The sequence below is a fragment of the Gekko japonicus genome, unplaced genomic scaffold (assembly GCF_001447785.1).
Source record: "Gekko japonicus isolate JY-2015 unplaced genomic scaffold, Gekko_japonicus_V1.1 scaffold242, whole genome shotgun sequence".
NCBI classification, from domain to species: domain Eukaryota; kingdom Metazoa; phylum Chordata; class Lepidosauria; order Squamata; family Gekkonidae; genus Gekko; species Gekko japonicus.
The window spans coordinates 852,503-877,229 of record NW_015159717.1 but is presented as its reverse complement, the minus strand read 5'-3'; the positions used below and the strand labels follow the sequence as shown (position 1 = coordinate 877,229).

General features: G+C 42.1%; 1 protein-coding gene across 2 annotated transcripts in view; it reads left to right on the top strand.

The window, feature by feature from the left end:
- Positions 1–24,727, top strand: part of DYRK1A (dual specificity tyrosine-(Y)-phosphorylation regulated kinase 1A) — a 120,860-nt gene that overhangs the window by 52,093 nt on the left and 44,040 nt on the right. For both annotated transcript variants that reach the window (XM_015418958.1, XM_015418886.1), the window contains exon 2: positions 24,451–24,650. In XM_015418958.1, coding sequence (XP_015274444.1) covers positions 24,451–24,650 — 200 coding nt within the window. The remainder of the gene's footprint in view (positions 1–24,450; positions 24,651–24,727) is intronic.

Sequence of the window (24,727 nt, the reverse complement as noted above, 5' to 3'; positions counted from 1 at the left end):
CACAGCAGAAAAAAATACAGCATGGATTTCCCATTATGGTCTCTGGACCCAGATAGACTGCTCTGGGACTGGAATGACAGTCCCTAGAGTGGAATCCCTAGTAATACAATCTGTGCTCTGGGACTGGAATTAGAGGTTGCAGAGTGGAAAGATAGCCCTTGGGGGTAGCAGAAGGGTCTCTGGTACCCAGGGGGGGAAGGCATTTGTGTAAGTAGCACTGAGGGGGCAGGGGATCACGGGGGTTCCCTGAGCCAATAAAGGGAGCCACTGCAGCTGGCAGACTCAAAGTATTGAGGGTGGGTGGGGTTTGGGGGGCTTGGCCATGGGACATGCTGCCATGCAGGAACAACTTGTGCATGTCATCACTGTGGGTCTCTGTTAATTGTAAGACTATAAAAATACCATCAACTTAATCTTTCAAAATTTCACTGAAGTCAACATCTATTACAATTTCATTTTCAGGAGAAGCTTTGTGAAGCACTGATGCTGAGCCTGTGTTTTTTTTTATATTGCGCTATAGGCCCTTCCTGTATATCACAGGCCCAATCCTGTTTAGTGAGAAGCAAATTTCACTGTGTTTTTTTAGTATATCATTGTCAGTATTTGGATAGGTAAGCCAGTTTTAAAGTAAAGCTTTCAGCATTAAATGATAAAAATCAAAAACTCAAACCAGATCTGCATCATGATATAATATGACAAAGATAGTACAGTTAGACCCCACAGAAATAGTTCACATAGTCATATACTGGATAAAGCACAAGAGGGAAAAAGTAAAGCACGCACACAGAGTCTCTGTTGACTTGCATTTTTTGGGGGGAGATAAAAATTGCAGTTAGGTGTTACTGGACTCTTACCTAGCTCTTTTTCTGCAAACCAATATAGATACCCTCTGAAATGGTCCTGAATAAAACCATCTTCAGCTGCCTTCTAAAGATGAAAAGTGAGGGGGCCAGCCGTACCTCTCTAGGATTATCCTGTAATTGAGGGTCTGTCACCAAAAAGGCCCTCTCTCATGTACCCACCATATGAGCTTTGTTGGCCAATAGGACACTGAGGAGCACATTTCCCTTTAAGCTAAACTAGGGGACACTGGCGCACATTTCAGAGGCCAGCTCAGAGGATTTCTGCTTCAGCTCACAACCAAGCTTGCATAGGACAATATGGAAGATGGGGGCACCTCCTTCTGGGGCCTATAGAGTAGACCCCCCCGGTCCATTATTTTTGAAACTTGGGGGGAGGGGTTGAGGAGAGGCACCAGAAACTATGCTGCAAATTTGGTGCCTCTACCTCAAAAAACAGCCTCCCTCAGAGCCCCAGATACCCCTGGATTGAGTCGCTATTATAACTTTTGGCTATAATACCCCTATATAGCCTATGGCTATAATACCCTTGGATCAAATCTCCCTAATACCCTATGGCTATAATACCCCTGGATTGAGTCTCTGTTATAGCCTTTTCAGTATGATTTGTAAGCTGCCTTGAGTCACAGGGAAAAGTGGGATATAAATATCTGAATAAATAAGCAGTTTGGGCAGGTTGATGACATTTAAGCAACTTCCTGTTAGGTTAAGCCAGCGTTCTGACAGTGATTGTTCCACCTCTGTTATACTTGACCTATAATGTTGGTTGTCATATTTCACTAAAAAACCCGAAGTAGGCTACAAGTCTCCCCCCCCTCCCCCATGCTGGTATGTTTCCTAAGGGTCAGCACAGGGTGATGGTCCAAGGCCAGGTCTACCAATATAGTGGACTGGGGTGGGTAGAACTGTTCTCTGGAGGTCAGGTCTACCAATATAGTGGAAAGGGGTGGGCACTGGGCAGACCTGTTATCTGGAGGCCTGGCCTACCCCTGTAGAGGACAACATTTTGTGTAATGAAATTTGACTTGATTATGTTTTCTCTTATAATATTTAAATTATTCTTAAAATATAGTGTAAATATAGTTTAAAGAATTCATTATGAGATTTTTACAAGGTTATGGAAATAACCTAAAAAAATAATTTATGCAATAGTCAAACTTTAATGCTACTTTAATGCTACTAGCTTTTTTCGCTCTCGAGGTAGAATTTCTGGTCACAACACTGTGGAACTTAGAGGAAACATTGCTGAGGAGGCCTTCTCCCTGTGATCTTAATTCCTGAACTGGAATGTTGGGAGAAGGTGTTCCATCAGATACCCCACTCCCAAGCCATGTAGGGCTTTAAAGGACAAAACCAGTACTTTGTATTGGGCTCAGAGTGAATGGGTAGCCAGTGTAATTACTCTAATAGGTGGGTCACATGTTCCCGGTAGCCCAACAAGCAATCTAGCTGCTGCATTCTCCACTAGCTGCAGTTTCTGAACTCTCCCCAAGGGGAGCCACAAGTAGAGCGTGTTGCAGTAATCCAGTCTGGATAGTCCAGTCAAAGTTTGCATCTGTTTTCCCCATCTGGTTTTCTCACATGGTTGCAGCCCATCCTGTGGGACTGAGAGTAATTTATATTTTGCTTGCATATACATGTATGAAGTGCCATTTGTCATATCTGAATCCTTTTGGCAAAGACTGAAAAACATCTTGCTAGATTTTGGTGACTTGGTGGGGTAGAGGCTCTGAGATTATGCAGGCGGTGAGGAATCCACCTGAAACCAGTGTTCCCTCTAAGCTGAGTTAGTGTGAGCTAGCTCACAGTTTTTTAGCCTCCAGCTCACAGATTTTTGTCTTACCTCAGAAAGGATGGCTCCAGAGCAAACTAATTTATGCAGTAGCCAAATTGGTCACTCACAACTTTTAATGCCAGTAGCTCACAAAGTATATTGTTTGCTCACAATCCTCCACAGCTTAGAAGGGAGCATTGCCTAAAACTATAACTAATAAATGCATTTGGCCACAATATGCAGTGCTAGAATTGTGCTTAGTGCAACTGTATCATTAGTTGTAGAGGTAGCTGACATGTTTATATTGGTGGACAGGCTCCATCAACTTCAGTAGTATCCAGTCCACACAAGTATGTTGCATAACATTGTTGATGTAAATTGTACCAAACAGAAGTTGGGGTGTGTCAGCCACACTGCATTATGCTGTTACATTAAATAGTGCTATGGTTGGAACTACAACTTGGGCTGCAATATTTAGGTGTACAGCAATTCATAGATGAATGAGGACATGGTTTCAAAACTTCTACTTTTGAGTAAGATTAAACAGTAGTACCGTTTATAATGTGTGTCCTCATTCTCCCTTTCTCTCAAAGGGGTTGTTAATGTCTCATCTAATTACAGAATCAACTAATTGGAGTAATAGAGATACTTGTGTTTCTCTTTGCCTCTAGTTTAAATGGACAAATATTGCTAACAGAAGTTGCTTAGGGACTTCCACCCTTGCACTTTCCCTTCAACCTTCCTTTAGCTATACAGTTATTTAAAAGGTGTAAATTAAGATAATGCAAACAATTTAATGGATCCTCATAGATTGTGTAAGAATATAAGAAAAGCCCTGCTAGTGCAGACTAAAGTTTGATCAAGATCAGCATCCTGTTTCACATGGTGGCCAAGCAGAAATACACAAAAGGATCATAAGCAGGATTTGAAGCCAACAGCCCTCTCCTGCTGTTGTCTCCTTCCCCCAACAACTCCTCTTTTGTTGTCCACTGGCAGTGGGTATTCAGAGGTTACTTCTTTATGGTCTTTTCATCAACTTTGATTAAGCAGTTTCTAGAGCTAACTTTTAGGTGCAGAAGGACTTGCCCCTTGAGTTTATTATATCTTTGAATATGTCCAACTACCTGACACAGACAGGATGTAGTGATTATGGGAGATTTCAACTATCCAGATATTTGCTGGAAATCTAACTCTGCTAGACATGGGGCATTCCGCAGATTCTTGAATATTCTTGCGGACAACTTCATCTCTCAGAAGGTGGAGGTGGGAACCAGAGAATCTGCTATCCTGGATTTAATCCTGACTAACAGGGAAGAACTGGTTGATGAAGTGAACATTGTGGAATCCTTGGGGAATAGTGACCATGTCTGCTTGGAATTTGACATAGAAAAGGATGTGAACCCAAGACATAGTAGGACTCGTATCCTGGACTTCAAGAAAGCTGATTTCAAAAAACTCAGAGAAATATTAGGTAGGATCCCATGGCTGGAAATGCTGAGGGGGAAATCTGCACAGGAAGGGTGGGAGATGCTGAAAAATGAACTGCCCCGGTGAGAAAGAAAGGTGGGAGACGGGTAATGAAGCCGAGGTGGCTGAACAAGGAACTCTCTGAAGAGCTGAGACTAAAAAGGGAAATGTACAGGAAATGGAAGGAGGGACAGATTACTGAGGGTGAGTAGAAGAAGCAGGCTCGAATCTGTAGGGATGGTGTCAGAAAGGCTAAAGCACAGATGGAGCTGAGGCTTGCAAGGGATGCTAAAAATAAAGGTTTCTATGCCTATGTTTGGAGCAAAAAGAGGAACAGGGATTGCTAGGGGAAGACGGTCAAGCCCTAACAAGCGATGAAGACAAAGCGGAATTACTTAACTCTCACTTTGCGTCGGTCTTTAACTGTAAGTCGAGCTGTATACAAACTGAAGAATTCAGGACATATGAAGGAAGGAGGAACTGCCAGTCCAGAGTAAATAAGGAGATGGTTAGAGAGCATCTAGCTGCCTTAAATACTTTCAAATCTCCAGGGCTGGATGGCTTGCATCCCAGGGTGCTAAAAGAAATTGCAGATGATATTTCAGAGCCTCTGGCTCTAATCTTTGAGATGTCTTGGAGTACTGGTGTTGTGCCGGAAAACTGGAGAAGAGCGAATGTTGTCCCGATCTTCAAGAAGGCTCAGGGTGCTAAAAGAAATTGCATATGTTATTTCAGAGCCTCTGGCTCTAATCTTTGAAATGTCCTGGAGTACTGGTGTTGTGCCGGAAGACTGGAGAAGAGCGAATGTTGTCGCGATCTTCAAGAAGGGGAAAAAGACAGAGCTAGGAAATTACAGGCTTGTCAGTTTGACATCAATACCTGGAAAAATTCTAGAGCAGACTATTAAACACTCTGTCTGTGAGCACCTTGAACGGAATGAGTTAATTGGTAGTAGCCAGCATGGGTTTATCAAGAATAAGTCATGCCAGACCAACCTTATCTGTGGTGCAGGACTTGGTCCTAGGCCCGGTGTTGTTCAATGTTTTTATAAATGACCTGGAGGAAGACATAGAGGGGATGCTTATCAAATTTGCAGATGACACGAAGCTGGGTGGGATTGCTAATTCTGAAGAAGACAGAGTCATGATTCAAAATGATCTAGATAGGCTGGAATAGTGGGCTGAGACAAAATGAATTTCAATAGAGATAAGTGCAAAGTCGTACACCAAGGTATAAAAAATCAAGGCACAGATATAGAATGGGAGGGACTTGGCTTAAAAGCAGCTCATGTGAAAGGGATCTAGGTGTTCTGGTTGATCACAAGCTAAACATGAGCCTGCAGTGCAATGTGACTGCGAAGAAAGCTAATGCAATCTTAGGATGCATTAACAGAAGCATTGTGTCCAGATCACGGGAGGTGGTAGTTCAGCTCTATTCTGCTATGGTCAGGCCTCACCTGGAGTACTGTGTCCAGTTTTGGGCACCACATTTTAGGAAGGCTGTTGACAAGCTCAAACGTGTCCAGAAGAGGGCAACCAGGATGGTGAGAGGGTTGGAATCCAAGTCTTATGAGGAAAGGCTGAAAGAGTTGGTTATGTTTAGCCTGGGAAAGAGAAGGCTTAGAGGGGACATGATTGCAATTTTCAAGTATTTGAAGGGCTGTCATATAGAAGATGGAGCAGATCTATTCTCTCTTGCTCTGGATTGCAAGACTAGATCTAATGGGTGGAAATTACAAGGGAGTCGATACTGGCTAAATATCAGGAGACACTTCCTAACTGTAAGAGTAGTTGAGCAGTGGAACAGACGGCCTCGGGAGGTGGTGGATGCTTCTTTGCTGGACGTTTTCAAGCGGAGGCTGGATGACCATCTTTCGGGTATGTCGTAGGGCTATCTTTCGGCTATGCTCCTGCAGAGTGCAGGGGGTTGGACTAGATGACCTGCAAGGTCACTTCCAACTCTGACATTCTATGATTCTGTGACCTGCTTGGCGAGATGTCAGCATTTTCTTTAGGATAAAGTATCAACAGCACTGGCCTGCCTTCCACCAAAATGGATGTCTTCTAGGTGTTGTGAAGGAGATCAGATCATCACTTCCCAACATACCACTGACTGTGGTTCAAATTCCTTTGCCACAGGCGCAATGGAATCCTGAGATGTCAATTAGGGCTCTGCTTGTCCTTTTTATCCCCCAAACCAGGACAAGAATAGAGAGTTTGCCTTGTGAAGGAGAAGTCTCTTTCATGCAGCATTGTCACTGACACTCTGGAAAGGTTACAGAAATTCAAGTCAGTTACATGCTCTGTGGTGTTACATAGGTTACAGACCCAAAAACAGAAACAGTGGACTAGCTGTATCTCATATCTTCTCTAATATCTTGTAGTATTGGGAAAAATAACATCATATGGGTGGGATACACCACAGAGCTTCTTTCACCTCTCACCATTCAGCATGTTGAAGTATATTTTCTTCATGTTATATAACCCACCTTTCTCCTCAAGACAGATTCTCATCTATAGAAAGAGGTAACCGAAGTGGTACGACTTTTCCAAAGGGGGTCTTGGCTTCTGTTTAAGATACTTCACTTTCACATAAAAAGATGGGGGTCTCCCCTGTTCTTGGAGAAGTCAGTGTGTAACACCAAAGAAGTTCAGTATAGCAACCGTAGCAGTACACTGAACAGTCTTTCCCTTCCTAACACCATTCTGTCAATCTCAGCTGGAGATGTAAAATTTTCAGAAGTTTCGAAGTCACAGGGGAAAACATCCCTCCCCCAAAAAAAGAAGTTTGAGGGGGAAATTTGAAATATGTGCAGTAGTTACTTTACTATCAAAGCTAAATTTCTTTTACTGATGTAACAACATAAAATGCATCATGCTTAAATTAGTATATAAAATTGTACAATTTGCAATATTTGTATTCTACAAAAAGAATTTCAAGTATAGAATCATAGAGTTGGAAGGGGCCATACAGACCATCTAGTCCAACCCCCTGCCCAATGCAGGACCAGCCTAAAGCATCTCTGACAAATATTCGTCCAGCCTCTTCTTGAAAGCTGTCAGTGAAGGGGCGCTAACCACCTCTCTAGGCAGCTGATTCCACCTTTGAACTACTCTGACCACGAAAAAGTTTTTCCTAATATCCAGCCAATACCTTTCTGCATGTAATTTAAACCCGTTGCTTTGGGTCCTATCCTTTGCCACCAGCTGGAACAGCTCCTTGCCCTCCTCCAAAAGACAGCCTTTCAAATATTTAAAGAGAGCAATCATGTCCCCCCTCAATCTCTTCTTCTCCAAACTAAACATTCCCAAGGCCCTTAGCCTTTCCTCGTAGGGCTCAGTCTCCTCATCGCTCTCTTCTGCACCCTCTCGATTTTGTCCACATCCTGTTTGAAGTGAGGCCTCCAAAACTGCACACAGTACTCAAGATGTGGCCTGACCAAAGCAGTATGCAGAGGGGATATGACCTCCTGTGAATTCGATGCTATGGCCCTTTTAATACAACCCAAGACTGAATTTGCCTTTTTGCCACTGCATTACTCTGACTGCTCCTATTTAGTTTACAGTTCACTCTTACCCCAAGATCTCTTTCACATACACTACTCCCCAGAAATGTATCCCCCATCCAGTATTTGTGCTTGACATTTTTGTGGCCCAGATGTAATACTGTGCATTTATCTTTGTTGAATTGCATCCTGTTTGCAACTGCCCCCTTCTCCAGAGTATTCAGGTCTTGTTGAATTTTAACTCTATCTTCTTGGGTGTTTGCTGCTCCTCCCAATTTGGTATCATCAGCAAATTTAATGAATAGCCCTTCTACCCCTTCATCCAGATCATTGATAAAAATATTGAAAAGTACTGGGCCCAAAACTGAGCCCTGTGGCACCCCACTGGACACCTCCCTCCAATCTGATGAAACGCCATTGACCACCACTCTTTGGGTGCTGTCCTCTAACCAGTTCCCTATCCACCGAACTGTCCTATAGTCCAGTCCACAGTCTTCCAGTTTGCCCATCAGAATGTCATGGGGAACCTTATCAAAAGCTTTACTATACCTGGTACTTGAGAAAGAATCACAAACTGCTGCACCTTATACTACCATAGTGGATGTACCTTTAACTTTTGCTGCCGGAGATGTAGGAAAAATAAAAGTTGAATATGGCAAACTAATTTTGGAGCAAATAACTCTTATAGAGGGACAATAGGTAAGGACTACCTGCATGTTTGGATATTAACCTAAACTTTATAACATTGAAAACACTGAACTCTTTAATAATGGATTGTGAGTATACACGTTATAGTATGTTAATTGTTGCCAATATTTCTTACTTTTAAACAGCCAACATTTTCAACATTTTTTTGTTTATGCCTACAGTTTAAGTGCTCAGTTGCTTAATAGGAAGAATTGAAAATGTCTATTTTTTCATGCTGTACATTTTGAATGTGCAAACTGCCTTAAAAAGCATTTTACTGATTTTAAAGCAGAAAATATATAACAGGAAGGGTTTCCCAAATGTTTCAATTTTCCCCTAAGATTTTTTTTAAATCCTCAGGAAGAAAAAACCCACACAAATTAGGTTTCCCCTAATTTGTCCACCCCACCCCGGCCCTTCAGATCTCTCACTTTAGCCTACTTCCACATCCAGAAAATTGTAAAATCCTTCATTTCAGTGTGCAAAATTACTAGTACAAGGTGCTGCCCTTTGATTTCTCTGCCACTTCAAGAGTCTTCAGTACATGCATGGCAGTGTTAAAAACATACTTCCAGAGTCAAGGAATAACAGTTTCTCTATGAGATCTCCTTAACCCATATGGGTCTCTGAAGGGAAGATATTGCTTATTACATCTCCAGTCCTCAGACTTCTCATCTTGTTGAGCCACCATCACTACCTACTTCAAGAGGCTCCCTTATTCTACCATACTCTCAAGTTTTGTTTACAAAGGACTTCTCATTCTGGGGATGTGGTATTCCCTATGGCTGGCACACCATAGTCCAGATGTGGTTGGCATCAGGAATACAAGCTCCACAGCAGCACCATAGAGTTAATACAAAGGCAGTATGATGAGAGATACTACCTGTTTAGGAGAACTTATGCCATTGTGCTGCTGGGGAAATTGAAACGGCTGGATATGTAGGATTGCCAGATCCCCCATGGCCACCAGGAGGAGTAGGGGTTGCCAGGTCCGGGTTGGGAAACTAATGGAGATTTGGGGGGTGGAGCCTGGACATAAGAACATAAGAGAAGCCAATGGCCCATCTAGTCCAACACTCTGTCACACAGTGGCCAAAAATACTAGGTGCCATCAGGAGGTCCCAACAGTGGGGCCAGGACACTAGAAGCCCTCCCACTGTTCCCCCCTCCAGGTAGATAAGGACCTCAGAGGGGTACCATGCCATAGAGTTCACCCTCAAAAATATCCAGTTTCTCTAGAGGAACTGATCTCTGTAGTCTGGAGATGAGCTGTAGTTTCAGGGGATCCCCAGGTTCCACCTGGAGGCTGACATTCCTATGGATACGTGCTGCTGAATGGCCCCTTCTATAATCATAGATATAGGTTTATTATACCCATCCTCCCCAAAATCCCAGGAAGATGGGACGAACAGTATACCTCCTTTCTTCCTGCAGACCTTGAATCTGAAATTGTGGATAGAGTTGTCAGGTTCTGTGCACCTGCTAGAGGCTACCAAGGTACAGTTTTGATTCAGTAGTACGTATTCTCTTTTTAATATATATTTTAATGGAAGATTGTATTTACATTTTTATAACCACTCTATTAATGTATGTTTTATTCTGCTGGTCCGTGACCATAATAAATTATTGATTGATTGATTGATACTGCTCATGTTCATGCTCTTTGACTCAGAATACAAGCTTCATTAGTTCATGATGCCCCTGTTTCAACATAAGTTAGCATTATAGCTACCAATTTTTTCTCTGGCTCAGATGGTAAACCAGAGTCACAGAATAATTCCCCATGTTCTGTCCGAGCACTGCAGAGTACCTGCTCTTGTTTCTGGGGAGGCATGTGGTGAAGGCAGTGGGCAAAATGAAGGAAAATAGAAAAATTTCCTTGCCTGTCTTATTTTTCCTCCACAAAACTCCACAGACACCATAGAAGCTAGGTGTCCAACGCAGCTGAGCTGGGGGGGAGGGGAGAGGGAGAATTGTCCTTTCATCTCAGCTTGCTGTTTGATATCACCACCATCACCACATAACTCTTAAGGATTAGATAAATTGACATAGAAGTAGGGGAATTCTTGGATGGGATGTATAGGACATTCCCATTTTTACAGTAGATGCATCATAGTGTTGAGCACTTGGAATCAAGCCTAGAATAACCCAAACTATTTGCCAGTTTATTCATAAAAAATCGACTGAGTGTGGGTCCAAGATGAACCAGGGGAGTTTGCTAATCTCTAATTGCAGTTTTGGCTGTTTCATTTTCCAGTTCTTTTCCAAACATTCCTTAGCATGGAATTTACCTTTGTTCATTGCTACTACCATGGGTGTTGGCAACTCTGTAGAATCTGTTTGGCTTGACCCAGCCAACAGCAATAATGCAGGGACTCCATCTGTCATCTCCCTCCACATTGCCACAGGTTGTGTCCAAGACAAGTGGCCATCACCTGGACTCAAGTGGTGTGGAATGCTTTGACAGGCAAACATGTGTTGTCATCACTACTGTCTGTGTTTGCGCTCAGTAGCCCCTGTGGTGCTTGGTTGTAGGGCCATTTAACTTCCCAGTCCATTTCTGCCTGCAGCACTCTTGGATTTTCATTGAGCTATCCACCATAACCCAAAGATTTCTTTCTGGTTTGTTGCTGCGATTTCAGACCCTGTTACAGTATGTATGCATGTATGTATGTATTTCGATTTATGTTCCACCCTCCCCACAAGCAGGCTCAGGGCAGATCACAGAATAAGTTCTGACACACCTCAAATACATACATCAATAAAATAATTTAAACAGTTGGGATTTTCTTTCCCTCCCCATGAATATCACTTTACCCTTTCTTAGACTGAAGCTAATTTGTCATTTTGCTTGTGCAAGCCAATTGAATTTACATCATCCTGAATAATTTGTCATACAGACTTGGTCTTTTTGCTGATCACTAACACTACCACCAATAGTGATATTTTTTTAAAAAAATCTTTCAGTCAAACAGACAAAAAAGAACAAGGGGGGACCTTAAAATAAAGCTCCTAAGTAAGATTTTTTTAAAAAAAGATATACATACAAAAATATAACAGCAGTGTGGCAAATCTACACATAAGTTTCTATAGGTTTCCAAATGTCTAAAAATAGGTCCATATGCAGTTGCTGTCTATATGCTATGTGTTCAAATATTGATAGAGTTCTAAAATCCTCAGTCCATTGATTTACTGAAGGTGGGCTTTCATCTTTCCAATGTTGTAATGCAAGTCTTTTAGCTGTAGTAAGAGCATGGAGGGTCCATTTTTCTTGACCATTGGTTAGTTCCAAGAGATAAGCAGGTAGTTTAAGAATGCATGAGAATCCTCAAAAAATCAGTGAACATTCTAATAAAACATTGTTATAAGTAACAACTTCCCAGAAAAACCAAACTACTGGACACACCCAAAGCATATGTTTAAGGGATGTGTCCTGTGAATTACAATGCCAACAATTAGGCAATTTACTCAATCCGTATTTAGATACCAACAAATGTTAAGACTGTAAATATTACCATTCTGCAGATGGTGACAAATGATATCTAGTCCTCAGCTGAGAAAATGACAAACATCTTTGAGGGAACTGTCCTCTTACTTTTCTCCATTGTAAGAATTATCTGTTTATTTCTTTCCTCTAAGCATAAAAAGACCTGTTCTCTTATTCTGTACTTACTCAGGGGCCTTTGGTGAAGGACTTTGTAAAAAGTATTTTTGAAGGCCAAGTATGTAATATGCTCCTTAATTTCTCCCTGTGTATGTCTCGCTGTCTATCTCTGTCTCTCATAGTTTCTTTTTGTTACAGGAACAAGTACAGTTGTGAATACTTTTGGTATTGCATAAACTCCAGTTCATTTAAGTTCGAAGTTATCACTTGCATACTGTTATTGAAAATTTATACTACACTGTCTCCCCAAATGTATTAACTGGAAATCATGTTCACATGGCACAACTTACAGTTCTGTCATTGATAATGTAGGAGGTATTTCAGAATCTAGGTTTGTATTGGAAATTTAAGGTAAAATATTGCTAGCCAAGCAGTGACTGAGAACTTCTGAAGGGAGGTCATCATGGTTATTGCTGTCTTTCTAACTGCATTTCAGTTTAAAGTGCTAGTCTTTTAAAAGATTACAATAGCATGTTTCTATTAAAATGAAAAGTATGGTTTTGTTGTTGTTCAGTCGCACAGTCGAGTCCGACTCTTCGTGACCCCATGGACCAGATCCGCCAGGCCCTCCTGTCTTCCGCCGTCTTCTGAAGTTTGCTCAATTTCATGTTCGTTGCATCTATGACACTGTCTAACCATCTCATCCTTTGCCGTCCCCGTCTTCTTTGACCTTCAATCTTTCTCAGCATCAGGGTCTTCTCCAGTGAGTGCTCCCTTCTCATTTGGTGACCAAAGTATTTGAGCTTCAGTTTCATTATCTGGCTTTCCAGGGAACAGTCATTACATGCCAGTAAAATTAGTTTTTCTAGTAGTGGGGGCATGGTATCATATGCATTATACTTGTGTATGCTACCTTTTTTACTCTGCAAATGGTAAACACAGGAGAAACCAAGTCACTGTACTCATGAGGCATGATGTAGCACAAGCAGTCAAGGGCTATAATGCAAAGTTTGATCAAGTAATAGCAATCAGACATCATGGAAAGCCTATCAACATAATCATTATTTAAGTTTACACCCCAGCTACAGATGTTAAAGAGGAAGAAATTTGAAAGCTTTTATGCAGATGTCTAGGAAGAAGTTGATCACACACTTAAACAAGATGTGCTGATAATCACTGGAACACAAAAGTGGGAAATAAAGTAGATTCAAATATTGTTGGAAGATTTGGGCTAAGAGCATAAAATGAAACTGGAGAGTGAGTCATAGAATTCATTGTGAACGTGTTTCAGGCAACCAAACAGGCAGTTGTGTACATGGACATCACTGGATGGCTAATATGGAAATAAAATAGATAACATGATTGGAAGTAAAAGATGGAAAAGCTCTATTCTCTCTGCTAAAACAGGACCAGGAGCCAATTGTGGTACAAAACATGAATTCTTAATATCAAAAATTAGAATAAAGCTGGGGAAAACACCAAAACATTTGTAGTGTCAAAATACAGTCTAAACAACATTCCTGAAGAGTTTAAAGACCATGTAATAAACAGATTTGTATTACTAAGTTCAAGTGTATGTGAACTGGAAGAACTATGGGTTTAAACCAGTGATATTATCAAGGAAGAATGCACAAAGACTCCTCCTGTAACCAAAAGTTATGAAAAGCCTCGATGGATGACTCGTAAGACTCTTAAAATTGCTAAAGATCAATGAGAAGCAAAAGTAAAAGGTGACAATTAAAATTAGAACTCTAAATGCATTGTTCCAGCAACTTGCTCATACAAAGATAACTATTATAATAACCAGTGTAAAGAAATAGAAGAAAACAACAAAAAAGAAAGACAAGAGATCTGTTCCACAAGATATAAGAAATCAAAGAGAAATTTAAAATATGGTTATGCATACTGAAAGATCAATATGGAACTACATTAATTGAACAGAACAAAATAAAGAAAAAATGGGAACAGTACACTGAAGAACTATACTGAAGAAATGAAAGGATGACATTCCTTCAAAGAAGAAACTTTTGAAGAAGAGTCTGCAGTTTTAAAAAGTGAAGTGAAAGCAATTGGGAGCAACAGATTACCAGGAGTAGATGAGATATTAATAGAACCATTCTAAGCCACAGAAATCTTAGCAAGAATATTTCAACAAATATGGAAAACAAAATGATGTCCCACAAACTAGAAACTCTCAGTCTACATTCTAGTTCCAAAAAAGGAGATGTCAAAGACTGTAGCAACTATCGGACCATCACATTAATTTCTCATGCAAGTAAAATAATGCTCAAAACCTCTCTCTGTATAAAAACAGGTGTCCTGATTGACTCATAAATGCCCAGCCCAAACCCCTTTACCTAGGAACACGAAATTTGGGGAGAACATTCCTTCCATGATGTCAGCACCCACTAAGAAGAGATTTTTAGAAATTTGACCCCTAAGGGGGTTAAAAGGGGTAAAATGTGTTTTCCCAAAGGGGTAAAGCTTTGCTGTGTGCCTGACAGGCTCCTGCCTGCTTGCAACCCCCTCCCTCTGATTGGTCAGATGTGGAGCTCAGCGTTCTGAGTTAAAAACAAATTACAGGAGATTGCAGACAGTTGAAGACAGCTGGTATTCAGGGAAGTTCTGTCTTCTGTGTAATAACATCAGTGATGCAAGACTCCTAAATTGGGGTTTCTCAAAAAAGTTGGTATGGCAATACAGTTTGTGAATGTTCATGGGGAGATGGTGCAGGACCTTTCTAGGAGCCATTTTGATATGTGGCTCCCACATGAACCTGAAGACGTGTCCAACACATCACTCCTCTCTCAGTCCAACTCTGCCTCACACTTCTCACCTCTTACTGACCCCAAGAAGGCTCCTGGCAAATGTCATGCCAGATACACTAGTGCTAAAAGGAGGATGTGGCAAAGAAATATGTGCATAGTACTCCTGTGATGCGCTGAGCGGCGGTGACCAAGTACCAGGAAGATTACCCTGAGGTGCACAGACAGCCTGGTGATCCTAGCAGAACCACAACCACAAGTGTGGTCTACAAGGAGGTCCTTCAGTAGAGAAAAAACAAAGTTGTACGTATTTCTCACTTCATTTTTTACACTACAATCTTCTTCTTTGTAATTCCTTCAACAAATGTTATACTTCAAAATTCATTTCATTGGTTTTCTCCATCAACACACTTCACATTATTCAAACAGCTTTGTGACGCTTGGATACTATGCTATTATATTACAAGACCAATTCAAAAAACCCATCCTAAACCACAAAAAAAGATTTTCTCCCCAGAAGTATTATAACTGGATTTACAGTAGTTAAATACTGTAGTGAAGCACTGGTTTCGAGCTAGTCTTACAATAAAGGCTGTTAACATAAATAGAAAAAGAAATGTCAAATGTCCAAGCTGGATTCAGAAGAGGCACTAGAGATCATATTGCAAATTTACCTTGGTTACTGAAGCATACAATAGAATATCAGGAGAAAATAAGCTTGTGCTTCATGGATTACCGCAAAGCTTTTGGCTGTGTGGATCATGAAAAGTCATGCTTAGTTTTAAAATAAATGGGTGTGTCACAACATCTGATTGTTCTGATGCACAACCTGTACTCTGGACAAGAGGCTACTGTGGAGAAACGGAATGGTTTCCAATTAACAAAGAGGTCAGACAAGGATGTATTTTATCTTCCTGTCCAAATCTGTATGCAGAACAAATCATAAGAAAAGCTGGTTAAGATGTAGATGAAGGTGGAGTGAAATTTGGTGGAAGGAACATAAACATTTTGAGATATGAAGATAATACCACATTACTAGCCGAAAATAGTGAAGACTTGAAACAACTTCTGATGAAGGTTGAAGGACAAACTACCGAGCAGGGTTACATCTGAATATCAAAAAGACTAAAGTAATGACTACTGGGATATTACACAACATGAAGGTTGACAATAAAGTAACTGAAATTGTTCAAGATTTTCTATTCTTTGGCTCCATCATCAACCAAAAGGGAGACTGCAACCAAGAAATTAGAAGGAGACTGAGACTGGGAAGGGCAGCCATGAAGGATCTAGAAAAGATTCTTAAATGTAAGGATGTGTCACTGGTGACCAAGATCAAGTTAATTCATGCCATATTATCCTCCTTTACTATATGTATGGATGTGAAAGCTGACAGAAAGAAAGTTGATTCATTTTAAATATGGTGATGGAGGAGAATTTTACGGATATTGTGGACTGCCAAAAAGTCAAATAAGTGGATTGTAGATCAAATCAAGCCTGAACTCTCCCTAGCAGCTAAAATGACTAAACTGAGGTTATTGTACTTTGGTCACATTATGAGAAGACAAGAGTTACTAGAAAAGAGGATAATGTTATGAAAGGTGAAGGCAGCAGGATAGGAGAAATACCCAGGATGGGATGGTTTCACTCAATAAAGAAAGGTACAGCCCTCACTTTGCAAGAACTGAGCAAGGCTGTTAATGTTATGATGTTTTGGAGATAATTAATTCATGTGATGGAAAGTGTGGTCAAGTCACAGCTGATTTAGGGTTTTCATGGCAAGAGAAGTTCAGTGGTGGTTTGCCACTGCCTGCCTCCACATCATGACCCTGGTATTCCTTGAAAGTCTCCCATCCAAATACTAGCTCTCCTTAGCTTCTGAGATCTGGTGTCGTAAGACAGCCTGTGACCAGTGAGTGTGAGGACTCCTCAGGAGAAGAGGGGTCCACTGTAACTGGCCTTGAGACAGCAGATGAGCAACAGGAGATTGAGTTACTCACTGATCAGGACTCACAGCCCACAGCTAAGGCTGCAGCCACACCCTGCAGCTCTGAATCAGTACACGAGCCATCAGAGGTAGCCCCCAGGCCACCTTGCTCCCACATACTCATGGAGTGCCTGAGACATCAGTGGCACTGCAGAGTTGCAGGCCAGGAAAAAGTGCACGTTTCCTGGGCCGATGCCAGCTGTCAATGGAGAAGACAGATGAGTAATTGCAGGAGACTGCAAAGTAGCTGGTTGGAAGCATGGCTCATTAAAACCTAGCTATAAAACCAGCCAAGCAAAGCAGCTGCTTGTGAACACAAGTATGCTTGACTGAGCCACCAACCTTGCTGGTTACCTGCTACCTGACTCAGACTGTGGACTGGATTTGGATGACCTGCTCTCTGTATAAATTGCAAGGAGGAGGAGGAGGAGGAGGAGGAGATTGGATTTATACCCCGCCCTTCACTACCCAAAGGTGTCTCAGAGTGGCTTACAATCTCCTTTCCCTTCCCCTCCCCACAACAGATACCCTGTGAGGTAGGTGGGGCTGAGAGAACTCTTGACAGAAACTGCTCTTTTTCAAGAACAGCTGTGCCAGAGTTATGGCTTGTCCAAGGTCATCCAGCCAGGTGCAAGTGGAGGAGTGGGGAATCAAACCCGGTTCTCCCAGTTTAGAGTCCGCGCACTTAACCACTACACCATACTGGCTCTTAGGACTGTTTGGTGTTTCTGGAATTTTGCACCCCATCCCTCTGGACTGCTCTGCTGAGTCCTTGGCACTGGACTTTCAGTAGGGTTGGGCCAGTACAAGATTTGACAAGATTGGACTGGCCTGGGCCATCCAGGTCAGAGCCATTAATTCATAGGGTCACCATAAGGTGGAAATGACTTAACACACACATGCTACCTTTAAGTTTCCAGAATTTAGTGTTTTAAATAAGTACTCTTTAAGTGATGGCATTATTGGCAGTTTCCAGTACTTGGCTTACACTATTTTAGCTAAATTTGCGATAAATAATCTGAGTGACATAGTCTCCAGTATCAAGTTCAATATCACCATTTTACAATCAGGTCTAACTGAAAATGGTAACAATTTGTGAAATGCCATCAGGTATCTTAGACCGCCACTGTCCAAGGAACATAGTATGTGGTGCTGTATGTATTACTATATTAAAAGAGGGGACCCATGATATTCCTGTGGGGATCCTTTCCCCCTCTTAACTTTAATCCCCCATCACTGCCAGCAGCCCATCACGGCTCTCACTTTAAACAAAATTTAAATTAAAGCTAAGGGACCCCCACATGAGTATTGTGGCTCGCCCCCCCGGGTCACAGTGACTGCCGTGAGTCTGGTGCACCGGGTCACCTTACTCCCACCTCACCAACCCTTCCGAACATCAGTGCTGGTGAGACCAGCATGGCTCCTGGCCTGTTGTAGCGCCTAAACCTCCTCTACCCTCACAGCTGCCACTGGTGATCCCAGTGTAGCTCCTTCCCAGCATTAATGCCAGTGAGCCCAGTTTATCTCCTTTTGTCCACCACTGAGCTCGCTGAGGCTCCTGAATCCCCTCCACCCTCACAGCTACTGCCAACACCTCCATAGCCAAAAGATTTTGGCTGGTGGGGCAGGGGCCAGGGTGCTGGGGCAGAGGAGTGGGAAGCTTAATTAGCTTACACAACAGCATGGGCGTGGAAGGTAGTGAAGGAAAGAGAAAGAGAGAAGACATGCTTTCTCTTTCCTTCCCTGCCCCCTGCAGCAGCTGATCTGCAGGGAGTGAAACTGACCAGAAGGGGAAGGGGTCTTCTCTTTCCTTCCCCAGCCTCCCCCCCCCCGCTGCGGGGGAGAGGCGCATTGGGGCCTAGAAGTCGTGGGGGTCTGGTATTCTCCCTGGGTGGAGTGGGGCTCATCCGTGGTGAGGCTCCACCCCCAAGTGCACCACCGTAGCTACGGGCATGACTGCCAGAAAGCCTGGCACAGCACCCCCCACTGACATCAATGCCAGCCTTTCCAGTGTGTGCTCCAGGTTTTCACTGGTAGGTCCGCTGTGGCACCCGAAGCACCTTCTCCCTTGCTGCTGATACTAGCAAGTCCAGTGCGGCTTCTAGCCTCGCCCACTGTGGCTTTCCCCACCATCACTGCTGAGATTCCAACAGAGATAGGTACATTGTTTGTGCATGTGTAGACACTACTTTTGTTTGGAGGATTAAAATCTCCTAGTGTAATTTTTTTAATTTTCAGATTGTTCTGCAAACCAGGAGGGCCCCCTTTCTTTTAGTGTCCACAGATTTAAGTATCTGCAGATCAGTCCACACTTGAGGAACAGGTATATAGATGTAAGTTCTGATGTCATTTAATTTAAGTGTCACGCTAATACTTGAGTTTTGTTTCAACTTTGTCTCAAATTTCTGCTTGGGTTCAGATTTCTGCAGTTTTGTTCCTTTTACATTGTTTATTGGATGCGATGCACAAATTTGTGCCCTGTGTGCTCCTGGGGCTGAGTAAGGAACACATGGTTGGAGTCCAGGGAGAGGATAAATATCTGTTTATTGCAATAATCAGGAAAATACAGGACTGGATACCTTGGCACCCAGTAACACCAAGCTGTATTCTGCTCCAACCAGGAATGGCAATAGGTCTTATACCCCAAATGGCATCATGACAATTTACACAGAAAGAAATCCTTAATTGGTGTTCAACAGGTATCATCATCAGGGCATCATTTGAGCTGGCACTTCTCTATTGGCAAACCCCTATCAAGATCTTAAGTGTCAGTAATTGTGTCTGCTTAACTGGTCCTGGAACCGTGGAAAACATCAATGAACAGAGGGGCCTTCTTTTGGCATCATTCCTGGCTTATTTGCTTCAGCGTGAAACTAGGGAGTTTCCTGATAAGATGCACAAAATGTAGCTCTTGGCAGACCTTCTGGGGCCAGATGCTCTGCTCTACACAGAAAGATATTTGTTTTGGGAATACTCAAGAGTCTCTCCATCTCATAGCTTTACTTCTCAGATGTCCAATTGGAGAGCTTATAGTTTCAAACAGGGCTCTTTTTGTAGTAGGAACTCGTCCACGAACGGGGAAAGCCCGGGTGACGCAACCCATTGGCTCCCCGGTATCTGAGGCTGACTCTAACCCCGAGAGCTACCCTTCCTCGCCACTCTACCTCCTTTCCTGGGCTCTTCGCGCCCTGCCGTCCTGACTTTGCTTGGGAGAAGACTCGGGAGGAGGGAAGTCTTAGGCTTCCAGGGGCGTCCCTTCTCGAGTCAACACGGCAACGGGTGGTTTTCCCCCTCTCAGGACAACAGGGCGTGACAGAGTAAAAAGGAAAAGCTTACTGAGGTATATAAAGTTCAAATGACATCCCCCCCACCCGCGGGTGGGAAGGAATAACTGATGCAGCTGAGCTGGGAAACGAAACCAGTCACATGGTTGATTAATATGAAGACACTACAACTAGACAGTGGTACAAGAGTACAGATAACAGGAGAAACGATGCAGAGAAAGGAATGCAGCACCCAGTCATACGCAGGTCAGGCTGGTGCCCCCTCAATCCATAAACAATATGGCAGCGTAGCTGACAATATGCAAAGGAGTTCCTGCTACAAAAAGAGCCCTGTAAAAGGTACATTCCATTCCATTATTTTCTGATTCTAAGAAAAAGACCTTTAACCATTAAAATAATTCTCTAATTAATCCTACTCTACAGCTCTTCTGTCTGGGCTAAGTATTAAAATCTAAATTCACTTTAATCGGACTCCTAATAAGGCACAGTGACAGCTGTCATTCTGCATGTAAAGAGAAATATCAAAAATCACAATCATAAATCACATTCACTGGTCCCCTGTCCTACAAATCCCCCCACTTGGTGAAATGACCACCCTAAGGCTCATTGCTTTCATTCAGGATCATGTCGGCTGGGACTGAATACTCAGGACACTCAACATAATATTTAGCAACCATTATCATTTGTTCGACTCTTGTATCGTGGGTGTTGGGGCGTGCTGAAGCGCAACAGGCTATTATTGTGGGAGTACATTGTATACAGACGCAAATCCCAAAAACTAATAAGATCCCCATAAGAACAAACGTTATAACAGTATAAATAGTGGATCCCAGACCAGTGAACCAACTTCCAAACCAGTCTCCCCATCCATGAGAAGCTATTATTCCTTTGGAGATGTCTTGGGTGTTCTTGATGTTTTGTTCGATGAAGGCTGAGTGGTCACTTAAATTTAAACAATACATGCCCTTAAATACAGCACAGTGACTCCCTGCCCTGAGCAACAGATAATCTATGGCCATTCTGTTCTGGATGGTAGCCTTTTCAGTATCATGGAGGTCTGCCAACATGCCTCCTAAACCCTGGGAGGTTTCATTCATCAGATGGGTAAGTCTGCAGGCTAGGTCCTCAATACTCTCGGAGTTGATGGCAGCCAAGGCTGAGACCCCGACCAGAGATGCAGCCAGGGCTGTAGATTCACTGATGGAAAACAGTCTCATTAAGGGATCACATTTTTCATCAATCTTGTTATAGCTGCGCTTTGGGCGAGAAGAAGTAACTGTAGTTCTCCAGGGAGTCAGGAAAGTTATTAGGCGGCCATAGGCACAGGGACCGCCTTCGATGTTACCAGGCATATAAGAATAGGCTACTAGTCCACAGAACAGGAACCATCCTCTGGAAAAGGTGGTGTGCCGGGCACAAGATGGAGTTGGTTCAGTCCGGTTACATTCAAGTTGATGAATGGTAACATTAAGGCAAGTTGTTACACACCCCTTGAAAAACAGGCAGAGGTCAGTGGGTATGACTTTGGCAATCTTAACAGCAAACATATCTTTGGTTGACAGCTGAACTTGGGTACTCCATTCTGGGATGGGGTCAGGGGTTGGACCAGGATGGTCTTCTAGGCTGGGTGGATTAGTCTCTACTTCTTTCAAACTTATTGGGACTCCCCAGAGGCAGGATGCAAACAGGTTGTGGGTGTTTGTTCCGCTGTGAAGATAGAATTTGCTGAGGTTCAGGCATTGTGCAAAGTTAATCCAGACATTTTGGTTGTGGTCCCATCTGGGTCGCCAGAAACTGATGCACAAATTTGTGTCCCATGTGCTCCTGATGCCAAATAAGGAATGCACGGTTGGAGTCCAGGGAGAGGATAAATATCTGTTTATTGCAATAATCAGGAAAATACAGGTCTGGATACCTTGGCACCCAGTAACACCAAGATGTAATCTGCCCAACCAGGAAGGACAATAGGTCTTATACCCCAAATGACATCATGACATTTTACACAGAAAGAAATCCTTAATTGGTGTTCGACAGGTATCATCAGAGCATCATTTGAGCCGAGCGCAGTGGCGCGCACCTGTAATCCCGGCTGCTGGGGAGGCTGTGGCCGGTGGATCGCGTGAGCTCAGGAGTTCTGGGCTGCAGCGGGCTATGCCAATCTGGTGTCCGCATTAAGTTCGGCATCAGATGTCCCATCCTGTTAATTGATTTACACAGTGTAATCCACCTTGACTCTCAGTGAGAAAGATGGATCTATATATAATGTAAATCAAATAAATAGGTTTGTACTTGAACACATTGCCTTCAAATATGACTGAAGCTGTTTGTCTTTTAAGGTAGAAGATTGGCTTAGCAAAACATGTACTACTTCTGGGAGATGTGTTCCTATGTACCTCTTTTTTCCTGTAATCATAAAAAACCCCTCTGTGTTAATATACTACTGACATATTACTCTGAGCTTTCTCAGTTTTATGCAGCTCTTTTACAGGATAATGCCCTACTTGAAAAAAATTGAAGTTTCATAGTGTTGAATGTAATCCTATACCATCAAGTGCTTGTCTTTCATCACGTAGAGCACCTAGCTATATATGCAGATAGTTAACCAATTAAGCTAAAATGGCTAAACTAAGGGTATTATACTTTGGTCACATTCTCAGGCAAGAGTCACTGGAAAAGAGAATAATCCTAGGAAAACCTGAAGGCAGCGGGGAAAGAGGAAGACGCAACATAAGATGGATTAATTCTATAAAGGAAGCCATGGCCCTCAGTTTGCAAGACCTGAGCAAGGCTGTTAATGATAGGATGTTTTGAAGGGCATTAATTCATAGGGTTTCTGGAAGTTGAAAGCAACTTAATGGCACTTAATACACACATTGGGAGAACTCTTACTGTACATGTTCTTATAATAAAATGCTTTCTTATGTTGTTTTTGAATGTCATGTTTGAAGATGCAATAGAAGTGGGTTTCTATAGTAGGCAAGGCCTAGTCATAGGTGCTGTTGGTAAGAACAATCAGGGTGGGTTAGTCTGGTTTAGGAATAATACATTGGAATTCTGTATTTGTACTCCATTGGTGCATTTATCCAGTGCAAGTGTTTGGCTAAGTATCTTTTTAAACTGGTCATTAGTTTAATCCCCCCCCCCTAAAACATAAGCCGTCAGGTTATTTTCTGCCAAAGGTCTGCTGATAGAAGCTGATCTTTCCTTATCTTCTTCCTCCAGCAGTCCCTGTGATGTCTGTAGAAGTTGTGCTGGGTGTTAAGGGATCCTCACAGCTAAAATTCTACATGGGTCAGGGACTACAGTAAACAGAAGAATCAGATGAGTTTGTCCCTCTTCTATCAGCAGAATGTTAGTAGGATCCAATCTATTATGCTTTCAAACTATTTAATATTTTCAGTTTCAGGCAATCTGTGAAAAGTGAAAGTATGCCCTGTGATTCTTTTTCATAATGATACATAGCCCATCAGACTTCAGTGTTTAGTTGCTCAATTATATGAACTGATTTAAAACCCAAGTTGAATCTGCTTAGCTGGACACCTGATTATTTTTAAAGTGGTTAATTATTTTTAATACAAAATCCTCAGATATGAGAGGAGGCTTTTCCCCTTTCTCACATGAGATTGTATACTATTTTTAAGATTGGATCTGGAGTACTTGTTATCCTGGAACTGTCTATGAAGTATATCAGAATCTTCAAATGATTGACTAAGAATTCTTAGGTGACAGCATTAAACAGACAGTACTTCTGGAAAAGCAGTTCAGTTCAGCAGACTTTGTTGCATTTTGTATGGTTTGCATGTGTCAGCTGCCAGAGTTTAAGACTACACACACATTTAGAAGCATTCTATATTACATAACCTTTCCTTTGCAGGACTAATTACACACTAAGCTCTAATTTGGGTGGGTGGTGCATCTGTATGGCATTCAGCAAGTATTAGAGCAGACCTGTTCCTTGTCTTGTTGGTGTAATGCAATACTAATGAAAAGCTTTAATAAGGACCATTTCCATGTATGGTTAATAACAAATGGACCAAAATTTAGCAGCTTTATCTCACCTTTCTCAGAATGAATAACATTTCAGAAGTTATGATATGAGTCTCTACAAGTTGTGGTTGATAGAAATACTAAAAATTGTTCGTATTATAACTTACAACATTTTTAAGTATCTTTCCAAAGGAAATAAAAGTAGTACTGTTAGAAACCATTTTACTGACAGAACCAAGCAGGATAGGCAGAAAAGGGACTCCTCTCAATGTAGGTGTTGTACCAGGGGAAGAACTTGCATCATACTTTGAGACATGCAAGAGAATACTGTAGACAGGAAATAAGAAACTTAAGTATGCAGGAAACTTAGTAAGCAAAAAGTTATTTCTATGTACATATGCATTTCTTTTTTAATTGTGTGTATTGGAGAGCGATAGATTTGTATAATTACATCAAGGTCATACAAAGTAACATACAAAGATCAACCTAAGCAACAACTCCATACTGAACTCTTGCATTGTCCTTTGTAGGAGGAGAGACTTCAGCATGCAAACCTTCATCTGTTCGGCTTGCACCGTCATTTTCATTCCATGCTGCTGGCCTTCAGATGGCTGGACAGATGTCCCATTCACATCAGCAGTACAGCGATCGTCGGCAGCAGAACATAAATGACCAACAAGTTTCTGCCTTATCCTATGCTGACCAGATTCAACAGCCTCTTACCAACCAGGTAAGGGACATTTAGGAAATCAGTTTTTACACTGAGAATTGTGCTTAATACTCTTACTTTTCAATTCATTTTCCTCA